The following is a 13,403-nucleotide window of genomic DNA, read 5'->3' on the forward strand; positions in this document are numbered from 1 at the left end:
ACAATTTCTTTTTGTGAAATATATACAGATGCACCAAGTTTCAATAATGAGGATGTATGGACCTTAACATAGAGCTCCAGGTTTCAAGAAATTATCAAAAGTCAAAGTTTCCTCACCTGTCATAACCTATTAGGGGGAAAAGGTACAGATATAAATTAAATATGGTTCATTTAATTTTTAATGCAAACAGTAAGCGTGCTTTAATCATTTTCATCCTTCCAGCGAGGTGGTATTTAGCAATTCTCAATTGCACTTTCTAACCTAGGTCCTAAATTTGTTACAAAATTGTGATTATTCTGTGTGCAGTTCAATGGTGGACAGGGGTTTGTTTCTCCCTTTCGTCCAAATTTCTGATCTTAGTTAATACATGGTGCAGGTGAATCACTGCTAGGAGGCCATGAACTTCCCCATTAGGATGGAGGGATGACTGTTGTAAGAGTTAGCACCAACTGTGATCATACATTTCCAAATAGCAGAATAAGCAGATTCTGGAGGCAGATCATCCAGCTACCCTCTCGTTGAACCTTCAACATGCTAAGTTTACCAGCTTTGTGTTATGAATAGTGTCAATTATAAGATTATACAAACAACTGCTTCTACTGTACTGAAACAGAACCAGAAATAGAAAAATTTTTATCTACTTAAAACCTGGACTAAGAAAATAGAAAGCATCAAGCAAATAATGTCTGTACCAGAAGTGAAAATGAATTAAATAGTTAACATGTCAAATTGTGAGTTATTAACAATGGTTAATTATGATAATTATTTACCTGTAGTCTATTAACATATTAGGTGTGACTAATATGCTGTTAATAAACTGCAAAACTATTTGCTTGGAAGTAATTATCCCTTTGTCATTCCTTTAGATATTAAAAATAATTAAACATACTGGCATAATTAAGAAAGGGGATGAGGAGAAATACTATTATTTTCTCAATGACGACCAAGATGACTACCTCTCCTCAAGTCAGTGGTGCAGAACAGAATCCATTTTTGTAATAAAGGTAAGTGAAGAAGTGCTTCAAATACATAAGGTTGAGTTGAGTTACATAGCGCCATGTTAACAGTGCAAGCACTGCATGTACTTGGCTATAAATCTGTGAGAAGAAGGTTTCTAATCTTAACCTATTTCTTTTGTTTTACAATCAAACTGAATTATGCACTTAACATTCTTATAGAATATCAAGGCAATATCAAAATTATCATATAAATTTATGAAAATGCCAGATCTATAAAGAAAATATTCTGAGTCTAACACATCATGACTAATAGCTATCAAAAATACACCAGATCTGTCTAAACCTTTGCTTCCTACAATGACTAACAGTATTGTGCATATTAAATCTTTGTCACTGAAGAATTTTGACCGATCATGGTCTTTAAGATAGATAAAGCTCTACATGTACATTGAAAGGAGCATAAATAGAAACATAAAGGCACTCTTATCTTCCCTCAACACTTCTTTCAGATAACTCACTCTAACACATTTGATGCTCAGCAATGGAACCTCAATAAAAGATCTCAGTTGTCTCATTGAAATCTCTGTTAACAAATTAATTTTCTCCTTTCTCACTGGAATGTAAAGAACCAGGGGTCTATTAATGTACATCTTTACACAAGATATTAAATTGTTGGGGTTTACCAAAAGCATATTAGTATGAATAAGAAGCAATTGAATGAATGGATGAGTGACGGCCTATAGGCTGGAAATTCTTACCATTCGTCAACGTTCTTCTCATTCGCCTCTGTTAGATATACATAACCGTGGATTGTAAAATGGGAATATGCAGCAAAAACACGGTACCCCTCCAAGAGGACTATGTAATGACTGTAACCTTATGCATTTTACAGTCTCAGCAGCATGGTGCATATAAGTTCACTGCAGAAATACATGAATGACACTATAATACATCATTCATGTACTTCTCTGGTCTGAATAAAACTTCTATTTTCATGTCCTTTTCTATTTTTCAGAAGAAAAATTTCTAATCAATTATTATGTTATTGTTTCCCCTTTTTTAAAAAGGGAAAAAATTTGGTTTAAATACAAATATATATCCACCATGGCATCAGATAGGGACCAAAAATGCACAAAGCTAAAATGCTTGAGTGACCAACCTTGGCGAAATATCGCATCCTTGCTGCATAAAGGCACCCAGAGAAAACCAGAGACTATTAAATATCCCAAATTCATTAGTTTGGTCGTTACTTTGTGTTTCACGTCCATCTTCATATTCTTCAGTGTGCCACTCATATGGACTAAATCTGCTGACCAGGAATAAAACTACGCTGACCCCGATGTAAGCGAAGACAATGCACATCCAGATTTCATAGGCTAATGGATCTAAAAAGGAAAATACTCCTGGCTTCGACTTCTGGGGCTTCTTTATCATGATGGATATCCCAAGGCTCATGAAGGGCTTTGAAAAGTCGATCACCTCTTCTCTTACCAATGTTATTGTCAGTGGAGCTACTGCAATATCTGCTTTCTGCAAAAACAAAAACACAGGTGAAAACAGAAGCTGAATTTAATATCTTTATTAATGAATAAGTTTATAATAGGTTGGCAACATATTTTTGCCAAGTAAAAGTGATGTTCAACCACTGTCATTTTTCAGTCTTTTTTAAAATTGTGTTCTTGTATAATTATTGAGTTTTGATGAATGTTCTCTGTCAAAAAAATAATCTATCTTCTCTCACCATAGATGCTGCTATGAATTTCCTGTTGTAATTTTAAATATAATTGTGTTCAATTATTGTTACTAACTGAGGGTAGTTGTTCCAAGGCTGCTGCAACTTAATATTAGAAAAGATATAGGACTGTAAAATGTATAAAATAAAATACAATAATACCATAAAATCAGAGCTTCCTTGTGTTATTCAAAATTACAAATGTGAGAATCTCAGTGCCCCATTGTACCTTACTATTTATTGCATTTATACTTCATCTGATAAATTAAGCATGCATATGAGCTGTTCTTAATGATATGGAAAATGTTGCATCCGGAGGGGTACTAACTTTGTTTTATCATGATACCATGCAAAAAGTCATTTGATCCAACATCACAAAAGGAAATGTTATTTAACAAATATTGTTCAATTGCATACCAATAGCAATTTTTTATTCAAAGGTTTGCATTTGTGCTACCAAACCTGTAATGTGAAAATAGTTTACATTCATCTTTCATTAAATGTATCTTGTTACTTTAGGAAATGTAATTATCCATCATCATCACATGATTTCCTTGATTCCTTCATTTCTGGAAATAACAGAACAGAGTATCTTACTTATATATAGTCAAGACAGAATTAAAACAGTTACATTTCCATAGGTTCTGACAATAGACATATTGCCCATGTGGCAAAATCAGCATCATAGCCTTATTCTCTTCTTGGAAATCATCTGTCGTGTATTAAAGGCACAGCACTTTAATCATTGAAGGAACTGGAATAAATTCACTGAATATTTTGTTATCTTACCCCATAGACCAGCTCTCCCACCATTCCGTTCCAAACTTTTGTTTCCCCATCCCTAGCGCCATACTTCCCATCGGGTACTATGGAAAGTTTGTACTTAAAGCCACAATGTTTGGCTATTTCGGCAGCTAGATCAACACAATAGCCTTCATACTGGTCGTTTCCTTCAAACTGCTCATAATTTTTCTTCAGCATAACATAAGGCGATTCCTATGATAGAAAGTTTGCATCATAAAACAATTTTTAGGGTCAATTCAATGTCATACAGCATTGTCTGAACAATATAGCAGCTAGACAACATTCTATGCCTCAGCTATTCTTGAACTGACAGGCAAGACCTGACTTTCCCTCCCAACCCTGTGTAGGAATCCATGAACTCCATTGTTGACTCATCTTGATGACATGGCTAAGAATAGAAATTTGTTACGAGGGAAAAGGTGAATCCATTTTTTTCAGTTCCATGGGTTATCACATTAGTAGTCCAAGAACTGTGTTACCAGACAACCCCACTAAAATTAATCAATTTCCAAGCTATAAAATTTTGCATTAAATGCATAAGTAGCATTTGCTCCAGGAGTTAGGGACCACTAAAATTACTAAAAACTGACAATATTGCTTAAATGCTATTTGTTTTATCAAGAGAAATGTCCTTGATGTTCATTTTCAAATTTACATTAACATATTTATATTAGTATTCAAAGAAGTCATAAGAATTCCAAAGAAGTTTTTTCCTTATCCATAATTTAATACTAGTGAGTGCTTTAAAGGCAATATTCATGTAAAAGATGACTTAACAAATGTAATTTTAAAAGAAAGTTGTTTTGCTTTTCAGCAAATATAAATATTTATGTAATTTAAAATTTAGGGCAGAATTTTATGTCCCATGGGCGAACACGCACTCAACCCAGGCGTAAAATGGCACGCGATGACTTCGGGTGACTGTCCCGATCTCACTGCACACTCACAGAATCATAGTGCAGAAGAGGCCCTTCAGCCCATCGAGTCTGCACCGACACGTGAGAAACATAGCCTTGAATGTTATGATGTGCGAAGTGCTCATCCAGGTACTTTTTAAAGGATGAGGCAACCTGCCTCCACCACCCTCCCAGGCAGGGCATTCCAGACTGTCACCACCCTCTGGGTAAAAAAGTTTTTCCTCACATCCCCCCCTAAACCTCCTACCCTCACCTTGAACTTAAGCCCTCTCGTGGCTGACCCTTCAACTAAGGGGAACAGCTGCTCCCTATCCACCCTGTCCATGCCCCTCAATCTTGTACACCTCGATCAGGTCACCCCCTCAGTCTTCTCTGCTCCAATGAAAACAACCCAAGTCTATCCAACCTCTCTTCATAACTTAAATGTTTCATCCCAGGCAACATCCTGGTGAATCTCCTCTGCACCCCCTCCAGTGCATTCACATCCTTCCTATAATGTGGCGACCAGAACTGCACACAGTACTCCAGCTGTGGCCTCACCAAGGTTCAAGACAAATCCAACATGACCCCTCTACTTCTGTAATCTATGCCTCGATTGATAATGGCAATTTTTCACCACCCCACTAACATGCCCCTCCGCCTTCAGAGATCTATGGACACACACGCCAAGATCCTTTTGTTCATCAGAACTTCCTAGTGTTAAGTGATATTTCGCTCAGCAGGCATAAGCGGGTGCCAGAGCCATACCCGCCATTAATTAAGAGTCCACTTAAGGTCATTAGCAATCCAATTGACAGTGAGATTTTGTTGCCTGTGCGATTTCACACTTGTTGCACGGGTAAAACGGGCAGGCGGCCAGCTGACGTTTTCAAAAACCTCATCCACGGGTGGGATAAAAGGGGTCAGCAGAATTGTCAGTGTGGAGTTTGCTATTGGTATATGGCAGCTTCATCTCTGCTTGGGGCTTCATTGTTAGCCTTTCCAGGCTTCACTTGAGCAATCCTTGGTGTCGCCAAGGACCCCGGAGGATCCAGACCAGGTGGACACGTCCAGGTATCAGACTGTCTTCTGATACCCTGGTAATGGGGATTGTGGTCTCCACTGGAGGAGCCTCCTCTAAGGAGGAAGAGAGGGGCAGAAGGGAGAGGAGGCCAGGTGTCTCAATGCAGCTTCCAGGAAAATGACCTGTGGGAGGAGAGGTGCAGGCACAAGGGGCGCAGGTCAACAGAAAGTCCAAGGTGGAAGGTGCAGCAGAAGATGCCACTATCCTGCTGCCAGGCTTTACAGGCAGCAATGCAGCTACCTCAATATGTCTGAGGTGCAATGCCAAAGGAGGCTTCGCCTCTCAAGGGAGACAGTAACCCCCATTTTTCAGATGATTGGGACTGAAATCAGCCCGACTTTGTGGGTGGACACCCCATGCCAGTGGCTCTGAATGTCCCAGTGGCCCTCAAGTTCTATGCCTCTGGCTCTTTCCAGGGCTCAGCAGGGGATCTGTGTGGAGTCTCCCAATCAGTTGCATCAAGCTGGTGACAGAAGGTTTGATCAGGTGGGTAATGACATTCATTAATTTCCATACGGACGAGGCCAGCCAGGCTGAGCGAGCCAGAGGCTTTTCAGTGATTGCTGGGTTCTCTCACATCCAGGGTGCCATCGACTGCACACGTGTGGCCATCAAGGCACCGGTGGGACACCCGGGCGCCTTTGTCAACAGGAAGGGATTCACTCTGTGAACGTGCAGATAGTGTGTGTCCACAGGGTGCAGATTCTGCAAGTCTGTGTATGATACCCTGGCAGCTCCCATGATGCTTATGTCCTGAGACACTCCCAGGTGTCGAGGTTCTTCAGTGCTTCAGCATTGGGACTCCTGGCCTCCTCTCCCTTCTGCCGCTCTCTTCCTCCTCAGAGGAGGGGCCTCCAGTGGAGACCACAATCCCCATTACCAGGTTAAGGGAAGTCAGTCTGATACCTGGATGGGTGGCTGCTGGGTGACAAGGGCTATCCGTTGAAGAGGTTGCTAATGGTGCCTCTCCGCCACCCATGAACAGAAGCAGAGAAGCATTACAAGCGCCATGCCTCCACAAGGGCGCTGGTAGAGAGCACTTCTCAAGATGCGCTTGCGATGCCTGGACCATTCAGGGTGTGCACTACAATACCCCCCAGATTGGGAGTCACAGACAGTGGTTGCATGCTGTGCTCTCCACAATCTGGCACTGGCAAGGGGGGGCCCACTGGAGGAAGAGGATCTTGACGCAGCTCCACAGTCCACAGAGGATGAGTTCAGTAGTGAGTCAGAAGAGGAGAAGGGTGAGGAGAATGCTGGAGGCATGGGGGCAGAGCTCTGTATCCTTCAGGGACGCAGGGACACCTGGGACACCTTGATCCAACACTTCTTCAGCTAGGCTGTCAAAGATTAGCTTCAACCGCATGCCAGGGCTACCTCCTCCATCCTGGATGTCTGAAAGGACCCTTTCATTTGTACCCAAAGGACACTCAGTGCCTGTGCAATAAAGTTCAGAGCCACTTACATCCAGCATTACATACTGGCGTTTCCCAAACTAATGAAATAAAAAGATGAAGCATACTCAGGCCATGATGACAAAAATAAAATTTATCACATTTTGACAATTCCAAACTATTTACATAAACTTCTCTAGCCTTCATTTCCAGACCAGTATAGATAAAGCAAACATAAATAAACATAAAATCACCTGTGACCTGTCCCTCTTGTGCTCATGGTGCCTTTAACTTACTCTTGCCAGTACTGTGTCTAGGTGTTCCCCACCTCTTTGGCACCGGTTTTGGAGATAGCCTGCTAACTCTGCTGTCTTGTTGGCCTTGATGACCTTGGCCATTGTCCTCTGGCCAGTAGAGCCTGTGCTGGCCCTGCCTGGGAAGGAGCGGCCAGTGCCATTGTTGGCATCACCCCAGTCACTGCTGCCTCATTAGATGCAGTGGTCGCTGGCGGAAGAGCTGCTGCCATCATCCAGAGCACCCCGAGAGGAACCCGCAGAGATGACAAGCAGCTCGTACAGCAGCTGGACCTCCCTGCTTGCCATTGATGGACGGGTACCTAGCTGGGATACTGGGTGCCTCATCCATCTCCCACACTGGCACTGATCACCTGAGATCAGTGCCTGTGTGAGCACGTCCAGAAACCCCTGATTCTATTCCTGGAGCTGCCTCTCCATGAAAGTCGCCATTCTCTCAATGAAGGTGGCAGTGAGCTCAGCCATGAGGGTCAACGCTCACGTTCCTCCACAACAGAGACTATGGCACGCATACCCTCATGGATCTCCACCAGGTTCTCCCACACATCCCACTGGACATCCAGCATCTGCCGCCTAATGGATGACTCAAGAGGCTCATATCTGCCTTCGACTGAGTATCGTCCTGGTCCCCAGCAGTCCTCCGACTGCCAGGATCCTGGGCACTGACTGCCTCTGCCTGCACCTCAAGCGAGCCCTCACCAATATGCATTGAGATACTAGCCGCTGATCTAATGCCTAAGGTACTGGTATCTGCGCTGGTGCCTGTTTTAGAGAGCAGTTGTGACGCAGGTGCAGCTGAAGCTCGGTGGTCCTCTGGTGGCAGGCGTAGCCCTTCAGGGTCCGCAAAGCAAACGCCTGCTGTCGAATCTAAAAGGGGGAACAAGGACATGTCATTAGTTAAAGTCACCAGTCTGTCACTGTGCATGCCAGGCACCCTGGTGAGACAATGGAGATCTGCATCATGGTGCCATTGTCTTTCAATGATCAATTGGAACTCCGGATTCGAGGATCCCACCAATGAAGAGACTGTTCTAGAATAGTTGCAGAATTCAAAAGCATCACCTCTGTGCACTGCCCTCTCACCTTCGTCTGGTCACCCTGCCTCTCCACGCCTGGTTGCATATGGGGTGTACCAGCTCTCGAGCTCCAGGGCATCCTGCTCAAACCTGCTGAGCAGCAGGAGGTTGGGCTGCCTGTGTGTGCCCTCCCTGCTTGGTTATGGCTTGTCTCCGCCTAAAAGAAGAGGAGCATTGATTAGTCCACTCTCTACCTGTAGCGCCATTGCAGACTGGCCAACTTCAGTTGAGGAACACCTCGCAGGGCACATCTGAGTACTGGCCCTCGAGCCGCAAGGCACTCAGTCCAAGCAGCCAGGGCTCACCCCATTGGCCAGCTCTTGTGTGATTGACAGTGTGCATTCAGACTTTACCACCCCTGAGGTCCATGGGGGGGATGGCCAAACCTTAACATTTCTGCACACTGACCCACGCCTACATCGTACTCACCCTTCCTGATCGCAGCAGGTTTTTGAAGCACTTCCAGCACTGCACCCATGTGCACCATACCATGTCATGGCTGTTCACCACAGCTGCCACCTCCTCCCATGCCTTCTTGGTGAGGTGCGGTGGCCTTCTCCTCCCATCCTGGAGACAAGGGTGACCCTCCTGGCAGCCAGGAGAATGGTGAGGCACTCATTGGAAAACTGGGGAGCCGAGTGCCCACCCAACCTGCCCTCCCACCTGCCCCATCCAGCTGCACTGGGGAGAATTTTCCCCATGTTGGGCAGGCTGTGTGGGAGCAGGCGTGGGCCCATTCACTGCCTGCGATCGGGTCCGCGCTGCCATTTTATGTGGGCGGGCCAATTAAGGCCTGCCCAGCCCAGCATTTTTCTCGACTCCAGAGGATAGCAGGAGTGGGTGGGCGGCAGTGGGAGTGCACTGACCACCTGGTTAATTGGTGACCCAGCGGCCTGATCAAATGAAGGCCTGGCAGCCTTTGCAAGGCTGCTCAGAATGGCTGGGAGGGGAGCACAGCAGAGGTCTGCTGTGCATCACGCAAGTCCAGAGGGTAGGCCATCGGGGTAGGCCAGCCCCGGAGGGTGGGGGGGGGGGGGGGTTAGGCCAGCAGGGCAGTGTGCCCCTTGTTTCTCTGATGAGTGCCTAGCTGCCCTCCTGGAGGAGGTGGCAGCACGGTGGGAGATCCTGCTTCCGAGGGACAGGAGGTGGAGGCCTCCCCACCCACCCCCCGGCAACTCTGAGTACAGTAGCAGCATTGAATCCTTCCCGGCATGTATCCCTCACTAGGTGTGCCAGCAGATATTGCCCATTCCTAGTTCACTCTGAAAGGGTTGAGCTAGGATATGTTCAGCACCTGCAGCATGTGTGACACTGACACACAGAGTATAGAATGGGGGTGAAACTCAAGGATCTGCACCTAGGCAGAGTGCTGGAAGCATGTCAAAGTCAGGGAGCTAACATGCGGAGAGGGGAGCTTCCAGTTGGCAGGGCATCAATCCATCTGCTGGTCTTTGCGCTCCACGTGCATGTGCCTCCTTGTTTAGCAAAGTAACACCTTGTGGTGCCGCATATGAAGGAGGCAGCATTTGGGCAATGAGGGGGCTCAGCCCTGGCTTATTTGGGTGAGTGTGCAGCAGTTGCAGGGTGATGAAGAACTGGAGTCCTGCAATGTCCCACTCTGGCTGGGTTGGCGATGGGAATTCAGGTGCAGGCTGGACTAAGCAATGCTCTTCACTTCTTTTCAGGAGAAGACTGCGCGCAATTCCGCAGAACAGATGTGGACTGGCAGAGGCCAGGCCCAGTTGGTGATCCTAACACCTTATGAGCAGCAGGCCATGGATCTGGAGAGGCGCCATGCCCCCAGGTCTACCGGTGGCGGTGAGGCTGCAGTGCCACTGGGACGTATGTTTGGTGAGCACTTAGGTCACCATGTGTGTCCCATGGCACTGCTGAAATCTCAGTGATTGAAGTTAGCAACATGGGTTGACCATTGATTCTGGAAGGATGAGCGCATAGTGGTCCAGAGGAATGGCATGCAAGTTGACATTGTCTGCACTGTAACTAATCAAATGTCCTTATTCTTCCTTTCAGCGTCACTGGAGCAGGGCTGGGAGGAGGAGGCAGTGGGGCCTCCTCACACACCTGAGGCCCCAGAGGAAATCCACTCTCCAGCATCACACCATCTCTGCCAGGCAGGCACCAGTGCAGGTACTAGCACCTTGGTGGGAGTGAGATCTGCGGCTAGAGTCCCGGGGCATGGCCATGAGGGCACTTCACACTCACTTGAGGTGCAGCCAGGGACAGAGGGTGCCCAGGGCACTGGCACTCGGAGGACTGCAGGAGACCAGGCTTATGCTCAGTTGGTGGCTAATGATGTGCCTCTGGAGTCGTCTGTGAGGAAGTGAACGCTGGAAGTGCAGCAGAGTATGTGGGACGATCTGGCGGAGATACATGAGGCTATGCGTGGCATGGTGCGCGTGCTGGAGGAGTCCACGCGAAGCATCACCAATGTAATGAGTCTCATGGCTGAGCGCCATGCTTCCTCCAAGGAGAGAGTGGCGACACTTGTGGAGAAGCTCCTCCAGGAGACCCATCAGGGCTTCCTGGGGTTGCGCTCGGACCTGCAAGTTCTCACAGCGGCATTGACCTCAGCTGGTCAGTGCCAGTGTGGGAGATGGTTTGGGCATTAAGCAGCCCAGCTTGGTGCCCATCCATTTATGGTGAGCAGGGAGGTCCAAAACAACTTCACATTGGTGCAGCAGCTGCCTGTCATTTCTACAGGCTCCTCTCAGGGCGCTCCGGATGACGGCAGCAGCTCCCCTGCCCTTCTGCCAGTGACCTTGGGATCCGACGAGGTTACGGCAACTGGGGAGAAGCCAGCTGTGGAACTGGCCGCTTGCTCCCAGGCGGGACCATCAAAGGATCCATGGGCCAGAGGGCATCCACCAAGATCAGAGGCCAACAGGACAGCATAGTGAGTAGGCTGTCTCAGATGCCAGTGCCAGCGAGGGGACAGCACCTAGACGTAGATACCATAAGCATAAATTTAAGGCATCTTAGGCACACAACGGGCTTCTCACTGGTGTTTTTATGTTGGCCCACAGTAGTTTATTGAAGACTTGGTGTGATGTCAAACAGTTTTTTTTTGGTTTATGAAGTTACATTTGTTCCCTCAATAAATTTAGACATGTTACCATGCCTCATGCTTCTGCAAGTGGACGGGAAGCTATGATGTTATGAGCGAGTTGTTTGACATTGAGCTTTATTGACAAGGCCCTTAGTTAATGTTAGTATCCAGGCAGATTTAGCACTCAGGTATCGAGTATGGATCCTGCAGCCCTGGCATGTGTTGGTGGTCTATTTGTGGTGTGCTAGCTGAACGTTCTTTGGATTAAAGCCTCCTGGGTTCCCTTGCCTCCCTGGAGGATGCCCGGGTCAGCGTCATTCTCCTGTGCATGCTCATCCTTGGAATCACTGCTGGACTCATCATGTGCATCCGGAGCAACTGCGTTTACATCTTCCTCATCCACTGTGTCCCACCTTTCCAGCGCCAGGTTGTGGAGAGCGCAGCATGCAATCACTATCAGCGACACACGATCTGTGGGGTACTGTAGTGCGCCCCCTGAATGGTCCAGGCATCAGAAGCGCATCTTGAGAAGACAAATGGCTCTTCCAACCACAGCCATTGTGGAGGCGTGGCTCCTATTGTACTGCTGCTCAGTTTCTGATATTGGATAGTGGAAAGGTGTCATGAGCCACCTTCTGAGGTGATAGCCCTTGTCACCCAGCAGCCATCCATCCAGGCAAGCCAGAGCACCGAAGAGTCCCGGCACCTGGGAGTGTCTGAGTATATAAGCGTCGTGGGAGCTGCCTGAATACCTTGCACAAGCTTGCAGAATCTGCAGCTTGTGATCACACACTATCTGCACGATCATGGAGTGGAATCCCTTCCTGTTGACAAAGGCACCGGGCTCACCTGCTGGCGCTTTGATGGCCACATGAGTGTAGTCGATGGTAGCCTGGATGCGGGGGAACCCAGCAATCGCTACAAAGCCTTTGGCTCGCTCTGTCTGACTGGCATCATCCCAGCGGTAGTCGATGAAAGTCAATGCACACCGGAACAGAGCATCTGTCACTTGCTTGATACAAGTGTGGACAGCTGATTGAGAGACTCCACAGAGATCACCTACCGACCCTCTGGAAAGAGCTGGAGGCATAGAAGTTGAGGGCAGCCGTGACCTTTAGATCCACTGGCATGGGGTGCCCGCCCACACAGTTTGCAGAGATCTCAGGCCCAATCATCTGACAAATGGAGGTGACTGCCTCCCTTGAGAGTTGGAGCCTCCTTCGGCACTGAACCTCAGACATATCGAGGTAGTTGCTTCACCGCCTGCGCCTTGGACTTCCTGTTGGCCCTGCGCCCTTTGTGCCTCTCCTCCCAAAGGTGGCTCCCCTGGAGGCTGAATGTGGACTCCTGGCTTTCCCCCCCTTCTGGCCCTCCCTTCTTCCTCAGAGTAGGTGCCTCCAATGGATAGGACAACTCCCATTCCCAGGCTAGGGGAAGGCTTCCTGAAACCTGCAGGCCCCAAAAATGATCTTTATTGTAGAGTCCTGACCTGAAGGCTGTTACTCCTGTTCAGGCAGCTAATATGAGTTTTGAAGTATTCCTGCTCACACAGGCAAGTATCAGTAACCTTCACACTTAAATACCTAAAAGGTAACGTTCGCGACCCCACTCACCTCTCTTATCCTGCCAGTGGATGAGATTTATACAAATGTCTCCTACCCGACGTCCTGAAGATTGCATGGGTCCCGACAAACAGCAGTCAACTGCTGCCTCAAGGGTCGTAGCTAGGTGATCAATTAATAGCGGGCGTGCATTGGAGAACATCACGTGCCCGCCCACCTAAATTTCACGATGGCGCCTGGTGATGTCAGGATGCTCGCCCAACGTCACCACGTGTCAGTTTACACGTCAGCATGTGGGGCTCACCAACACAACAGCAGGGGTGCACACCAACGGGAAAATTCTGGCCCATAACTTCAGTTTGGGAACGCAGAGGAGACGTCCTTCCACGGTAGCCTTCGAGGGGCTGCCGGGGCCATTTTTAAACTGGGCACCGGTTGCCATTGGACCCGGCAACCAAACAGGGCCCCACCCCTGCTCGCCCTTTCCCGACCAGTGCGGAGCCACGGTTCATGCT

The 13,403-nt window shown here is 47.5% G+C and overlaps 1 protein-coding gene across 5 annotated transcripts in view; it reads right to left on the reverse strand.

The window, feature by feature from the left end:
• gria2b (glutamate receptor, ionotropic, AMPA 2b) overlaps positions 1-13,403 on the reverse strand; it is a 183,540-nt gene that overhangs the window by 27,516 nt on the left and 142,621 nt on the right. For all 5 annotated transcript variants that reach the window (XM_041187813.1, XM_041187798.1, XM_041187788.1 and 2 more), the window contains exons 10-11: positions 3,481-3,687; positions 2,119-2,489 (exon numbers count right to left, since the gene is read on the reverse strand). In XM_041187813.1, coding sequence (XP_041043747.1) covers positions 2,119-2,489; positions 3,481-3,687 — 578 coding nt within the window. The remainder of the gene's footprint in view (positions 1-2,118; positions 2,490-3,480; positions 3,688-13,403) is intronic.

This window comes from Carcharodon carcharias, chromosome 1 (genome assembly GCF_017639515.1).
Source record: "Carcharodon carcharias isolate sCarCar2 chromosome 1, sCarCar2.pri, whole genome shotgun sequence".
NCBI classification, from domain to species: Eukaryota; Metazoa; Chordata; class Chondrichthyes; order Lamniformes; family Lamnidae; genus Carcharodon; species Carcharodon carcharias.